This window comes from Coffea arabica, chromosome 5c (genome assembly GCF_036785885.1).
Source record: "Coffea arabica cultivar ET-39 chromosome 5c, Coffea Arabica ET-39 HiFi, whole genome shotgun sequence".
Taxonomy (NCBI): domain Eukaryota; kingdom Viridiplantae; phylum Streptophyta; class Magnoliopsida; order Gentianales; family Rubiaceae; genus Coffea; species Coffea arabica.
The window spans coordinates 10,565,646-10,572,724 of record NC_092319.1 but is presented as its reverse complement, the minus strand read 5'-3'; the positions used below and the strand labels follow the sequence as shown (position 1 = coordinate 10,572,724).

Below are 7,079 nucleotides of genomic sequence, written 5' to 3'. Positions count from 1 at the left end.
GGCTGGTTTGTACTGTGTGAATTTTGCCGAATTACCAAACTTTGCCGAAAACCAACCCCAAAACAGCAACTTTGAGCCAATTTTTGAATATCTTTCGTTTGGAATCATGGAAAATTGTCTTCTAAGATCTTTTAGTACTTTCTAATAGGTTTCGAATGGTACCAAGTTTTCCAATTTTGGACTTGTAAAGAGTGAGATACGATTTTTCAAAGATCTCGCATCAAAACTAAAATTTCCGAATCTTAAGGAAATGAAGTTTTTTTTTCGAATTCTCCTTATTCCTTCGATATTACTTGAACGTTTTATACTTGATTTCAAAGATAAAAACTCAATTTCTCTTGTATTTTAAAACCCCATCTTTGAGTCTCGATTTACGAATAATTGGGGTTCATTTTCATGAGATTCCCTTAGGTTGTACACTAGTGCAATCTTCTTCGATAATTGGGGTTCATGAGTGATGAATCATTATTAATTACTCAGGCTCGTGCGAGAACCTTCAAGAGGATCCCACGGTGGGCACTTGAACTTCAAACGACTTTTCTTCTTGTTTACTTGGTGAGTGTCAAGTGCATGTTTACTTGAATTCCTGTGAACTCGATACATGTTTACTTGTTATTGATACTTGAGATTTTAAAATTTGAGACGAGGGTGTACTTTATCGCATTCGTTCTCGCTTGAAATAAATAACTCGTACTTGAAATGCTTGAATATCTCAATTGTTTGAATATGTCACATGCTTGTATGACTTGAAATAATATGCTATGGCTGCATACGTCGCTGGAGTGAATCTCCTTGATACCCAAATATGCTTGGGAGATGCCCAAATCTCATTGGCCATCCTTGGACTCGAGCTAGCATGGGCTTGGTCGGGCTCCTTGGTAAACCATGGGAAAAAAAAAATAAAAGCTTGATCTGGTAAGAGATCTCGCTTGGCATACTCGAGTAGTATCGCCTTAAACAAATGACAGGCGGGTCCGACACAGGGGTATGTAAGGTGAAAGGGGACAGGTTAAGTGGAGTTCTACGGACTAAACCTACCCGATTGACGGAGTGTCAATTCATGGAGGTTCTTGATTGTGCCAGTAGGATATAGCTCCTAAGAGCTCCAGTATCCTTGAACTGTTTCCGTTTACTTTTCAGTGAATTGTTAATTATTGACATATTATTGCTCGACTTGTAAATTTTGGATTGTTATTTGAACTATGTGCTTGCATGTGTGTTCTTGGCCTCACGAGCGTTGTACTCACCCTGTAGATTTGTTTTCCTTAACAGGATTGGGCATGGAATGAGACTTGGAGGAACCCTTTTGATGCACTTTTGGCTTAGGGTCTCTAATGTATTTTGGGCTAAACCTCTTATTGGTTATACTTTTGGGAATCTAATGTATGATTTGGATATTTGATGTACCTGGATGTTATATATTTTGGGTATTGATGTAACTTCTGAGAATTTGATGTAAGGATTGGATAATCGTTATATATATTATTAAGTTTGGAAGTTTTTCGCACTTTCTTACTTATCTAGTGTTGTTGAATAGTATTGTGCTAAGCTTGAACGGATATTACCATGAGTCCTGACGAGAGTTGGGCAGGCGTCCCGCGAATACTCTCTGGTTCGTCTTAGAAAGAAATGGGGGCATCACAGTTGGTATCAGAGTTTAGGTTTCAGATCTTTATAGTGTATCCTAGGCTTAAAAGTTTAGGATGCCGGACTGTGGAACAAGTTGGGAAGTTAAGTGACAGTCTGTGAAAATGAAAACTAGAACCTAGGTTTCTAATATTCCTTGAATTTGTGGCTTGTTGTACACTTGTGCTGGAATATTTTTAGGAAATTTGATGCTACTTAACTCTATGTATGTTGGTTGAAATATGCTGAAAAATTTGTAAGAAAATGAAGTAGTGGTATGGGTTATCTTGTGGGACAAAGTAAAGTTGCAAAAGTTGGAAAATGGCCTAAGCTGGCCGAATTTGTGAGCTAAAAGTCCAGCTTTAATTTTCTATTTTAAAAAATGTTTTTGGGTGGAATTTAGCTCAGAAGGTTCTATTGGACTTTGATCTTTATAATGATTTTGGATCAAAATTCTGAAGTTAAAAGGGAGGAAAGTAATATTTCCTCCAAAGTTTAGTGGTTGATAGCTGTATGAACTGATTTGACTTTGGATCGTTGTTTTAATGAAGTTTTGGTTGGTTTACTTCAAGAAACCTTATTAAACTTTGATCCTTGTTTGTGAGAAGATTTTGGGACAAAAACTATGAATGTAAATAATTGAAAAGGTGGACTTTGCTATGATTTGCTTGCTAGAAAACTATTGTAGGATTGGAAAACCTTGTCCAAACTTTTGAAATGCTTTTGCCCTAATGGAAAGTAGTATTTTTTTTTTTACCTAAATTGTCGATTTGAAAGCCTGAATGGGTTGAAGTGTCTAGGACGCTAAAGTTGACATATTTGAAAACAAAGTTTTCTTATTTAAGTGGATTGAATTGGTGAACACTAAAGGTTCACTTATATGTTGTATTTGTCTGTTAGGATTGCAAGCTGGCGATCCTTATGTAGAAGCTTAAGTGCTATTTGGTGAGTGTTCTAAATGCGTGGTAGCACTATATATACGCTTGATATGTCAATGCGCTTGAGAAAAATGATATGACTATGAACTGTCATTTTTTAACTTATTTATGAATGAGCGAGTGTGTACTTTATCGCACTCAATCCTACTGAATTGTTATTGCTATAAGTGAATGTGATATGATATTAATGATATGTTGGGGCCCCAAAGCCCAATGGCTAGTTATTCGAGGTTGAACCGGCAAGGGTTTGGTCGATCTAATTAGTATATGTGTTGGATCCATACTGTACTGGATATACTCGAATAATACCAATCACTGAAATTTTGTTGGTGTGCGGGCCCGATAGGGAGTGAAATGTGGATGAAGTGGAGTGAAGTGGGGATTCTACATGGACATAAAAGTTGATAGAGTGTCAACTACTTGAATTAATGATTGATCGAGTGGTTTGCCAGTGCTCAGTATCTTTAATGATTGACATATCAAATTTTAATGATGTGCTTATATGATACCTCTTATTTATATTTCTTGTTGACTTAAATATGTGAAATAATTGCTTTCTTAGATTGCATGTCTTTCTTAGGCCTCACTAGGCGCAAGCTCATATATTTCCTTTTGTTTTCCTTAGCAGGGTTGGTTCGTGATTTGGGAAATTAGCACTTAACTTTTGTTTTAGTTAGACAAAGTGATTAAAGTACTATATTATTTTGAATGTTAATTTGTAAACTTAAACTCTCTTTTGTATTTGAAGTTGTTCGTCAGACAACTGTATGTATTAGTTGTATTTAGTGTAGTATTTTGTGGTAAGGTTGGATATTGAATTTGATTTTGTGGTTTATTAATGAGCCCCGATGAGAGTTAAACAGGTAACCCGCTAATACCTTAGGGTATGCCCTTGGGAGAGGTGGGGTCATCATAGTATCTCTCATTTTGGTTTCCTTTTTTCATCTAGTGTTTTGTTTTCCTTTTTTTTTAAAATTTTTTTAATGTAGTTCTTTTTTCGGACCAAAATGATGTATCTCTTTTCTTTTACAGATAGAAATGTTGTTTGGGTTTGTTCTTTTTTTTTTAACTTGTAGCATTTCTTATTTTATTTTTGTTTTTTGTGAAATTTTCTATCCCTGTTTTCTACCTCTTCTTTCTAAGGGGTTTTTCGATATACATTTGTTCTTTCAAGGGTTTAACTGTGATTTGGCCAAACCTAATGATTGAAATGGTAATTTGGTCAAAGCTCAAGAGAGGTAATATAACTAACCCAAAATGAAAAGCTTTTAAGTCATGGCACGTGGCTGCTTGTGCTATCATTTCAGTTGAAAATTAGATGAAATTCATTAATTGCCCATTTTTACACAAATTTGAATAGATTAGGGACTACATTTACTTTCAGAAATAGAATGGGGACCAGATATGCACACAAATGATAAATTGGGGACTAAAACTATAATTATTGGGAAACAATTTGACACACAGACTAAACATTAGAAACCAAAACTATAATTTTCCCATAGAACAAGGAGCTTATTCCATTATTTGCAAAACATGCAATAAAGTATTCACAAGTAAAATGATGCTAATCGCGCAATAAGCACAAAAAAACTGAATGGAAAGTGTAAATGATAAGAATGATCCCATCATTAGAATCAATTTTTGGAAACAAAAATTAGATCAGCCAAACATGAGTGTCTGCAATGTAACATGATTGCTATATAATAAATTAACAACGCAAAGAACTAATCATGTAAAGATCAATGTACATTTTAACAAAAGAATAAACGGAAATATATTATAGTATATTGAAAATTGGCGCATTAGCCGTGCACATCAAATAGTGATGCAGATGATAAAAAGTCAAAACAAGTAGAAAAGAAAAATGCCTAAGTAGCGCATTGAGAAGACAAAAGTGGAATCCGTCTTTTTCAGATACTGTCTACCAATTCGCCTTTACTTAATCCGTGTTATTGCCAAGACTCTTTTAACCGAAAAGTACCAATTGCAATATTATGCCTTTCTCCATCATTGAATAAGATGACATTAATTAGTATGGCCAATACACTTAGTGGCCTAGTGGCCACTTAATTTTGTTGCTAACCTCAATCAATGACCCGAAAGATCAATTCCAAGTAGAACTCTGCAAGACAAATCTCGTCGATATAAGCACAAGTTTTGTACATTCTAGCAAGCAGTATTTTGGGAAGAAACTATGGTGGAGACTGAGTTGAAGGGAGCAATGGGTTGGAAAGCTACGGGTGCCTTTGTCCGACATCTACTCACTAGCCGATGGTTCATGGTCTTTGCAACCTTTCTGCTCATGTCCATGTCTGGAGCTCCTTACATGTTTGGCATCTACTCAGGGGACATCAAATCATCCCTAGGCTATGACCAAACAACCCTGAACTTGATAAGCTTCTTCAAGGACGTGGGAGCAAACAATGGAATTGTTGCAGGGCTTGTCAATGAGGTTGCACCACCTTGGTTAGTCCTCTCATGTGGCGCAATCATGAACTTTTTTGGGTACTTCATGGTTTGGCTGGTGGTCACACATCGAATAGCGAAACCTCCTGCTTGGCAGATGTATTTATACATAGGCATTGGTACCAATTCTCAAACATTTCCATGCATTGTTGCATTAGTTTCATGTATAAAGAACTGCCCAGAAAGTCGAGGTGTTGTCGTAGGCATGATAAAGGCATTTATTGGCCTTAGTGGAGCAGTTATCACACAGCTCTATCTTACTTTTTATGGGCATAATTCCAAATCTCTCATCTTACTTGTTGCCTGGCTTCCAGCAGCTGTTTCAATCTTGTTTCTGCGCACAATTCGCATCATGAAGGTTGTTCAACAAGCGAATGCGCACAAGATATTCCAAAATTTTCTCTACTCTTCGCTTAGCCTTGCTGGATTTCTAATGATTATGATTATCATGCAAAACTGGCTCTCCTTTACCAGGTTCGAGTATGCGGCAAGTGGTTCTGTTGTGCTTCTTTTGCTAATCTTCACCAACTTCCTGGTTGTTGTTAGAGAAGAATTTGACCTTTGGAAGAGCAAGAAACAAGTATTAGATGATCATCCACCCTCGATGGTTGAATTAACACCTGCAGAAGCTGTCCCAAAACCGCAAAATCAAGAAGTGCAAGTTTCTTGCTTTAGTAACATGTTTACGCAACCAAAGAGGGGCGAGGATCATACAATTCTACAAGGAATTTTCAACATTGATATGCTAATTCTATTCACAGTCTCAGCATTTGGGATTGGTGGGACCTTGGTGGCAATTGACAACTTGGGCCAAATTGGAAAGTCCTTAGGATATCCAACTAAAACTATTGCCACATTTGTAACACTAGTGAGCATTTGGAATTTTCTTGGACGTGTCGCAGCAGGATTTGCTTCAGAAATTCTTTTGGCTAAATACAACTTTGCACGTCCACTGATGCTGGCCTTGGTACTTTTTGTATCTTGTGCTGGCCATCTTCTCATTGCTTTCGGCGTTCCTAATTCTGTCTATCTCGCCTCTTTGATTGTGGGTTTTTGCTTCGGAGCTCAATGGACGTTGATATTCAGTATAGTGTCAGAATTATTTGGGCTCAAGTACTACTCCACCTTAGTCAGTATAGTTGGTGGAGGCACTCCATTGGGTACTTACGTGCTTAATGTCAGAGTTGCTGGCCATCTCTACGATATGGAAGCTTTAAAGCAAATGGCAGCCAAGGGACTCACAAGGAAAGAAGGGGAAGCTTTGACATGCAACGGTGTGGAGTGTTACAAGCTATCTTTTCTGATACTAACAGCAGCTACGTTCTTTGGCTGTGCTCTTTCTCTGGTTCTATCCTATAGAACCAGAAATTTCTATAAAGGTGATATTTACAAAAAATTCAAAGATCAAGCACACGCAGCAGACACTGAGAAACTCTCAGTTACAAATGTAACGACCACATAGCTAGCTGGTCTAAGCCAAATGATTGGTGTAGTTGACAATTAAGATTATTGAGAATATTGTACACAAGTTTGTGTGGTTAGCAATTGTTGTACATTCAGTATGGATGATAAATTGTAGAATAAAAAGAAGAATATGTATTTATGTTTGAGGGGAGACCTTCACGTCCGGTTCGGAGGGCGGAGATATCCGAGCCATCCTCATTCAATCAATCGTTCGGGAGCCATCCCAGGGGGCGCCCACCCCCCGGAGGGGTTCTCTATAGCTCCAATAGATGCTAGTTTAGGCATTGCAATTAAGGACTTAAATCGGACTGAAAGAGAAACGAAGAGGCTCGTTTGGGCCTATCACCCGATAGTCCCTTCACTCGTTATTGTTTCTTTTGAGATTCTTTGTCCCATGTTTAACTACAAAAGGAACTCGAACTCATAACTCATATTTTCTTATATGATCAGAGAAACACCCATGGACATCAGGAAGAGAATCGCTTGTTGATTGAATCAAAATGGGTTGGGATTCACAGCCATATTTCGTACATCATTAACATTAAGAAAAGGCCTGACACTGCTACTTAAGTGCGTTTCCTG

The 7,079-nt window shown here is 37.4% G+C and overlaps 1 protein-coding gene across 1 annotated transcript; it reads left to right on the top strand.

Moving 5' to 3' along the window:
* Window positions 1–4,691: 4,691 nt before the first annotated feature.
* Window positions 4,692–6,640, top strand: LOC140007638 (protein NUCLEAR FUSION DEFECTIVE 4-like). Its single transcript, XM_072050554.1, has one exon. The coding sequence runs from the start codon at window positions 4,762–4,764 to the stop codon at window positions 6,493–6,495; it is 1,734 nt and encodes a 577-aa protein (XP_071906655.1). The 5' UTR covers window positions 4,692–4,761; the 3' UTR covers window positions 6,496–6,640.
* The last annotated feature ends 439 nt before the right edge of the window (window positions 6,641–7,079 follow it).

Coding starts and splice junctions, on each gene's coding strand:
- LOC140007638 (XM_072050554.1), top strand. CDS start 4,762: ATGGTGGAGACTGAGTTGAAGGGAGCAATGGGTTGGAAAGCTACGGGT.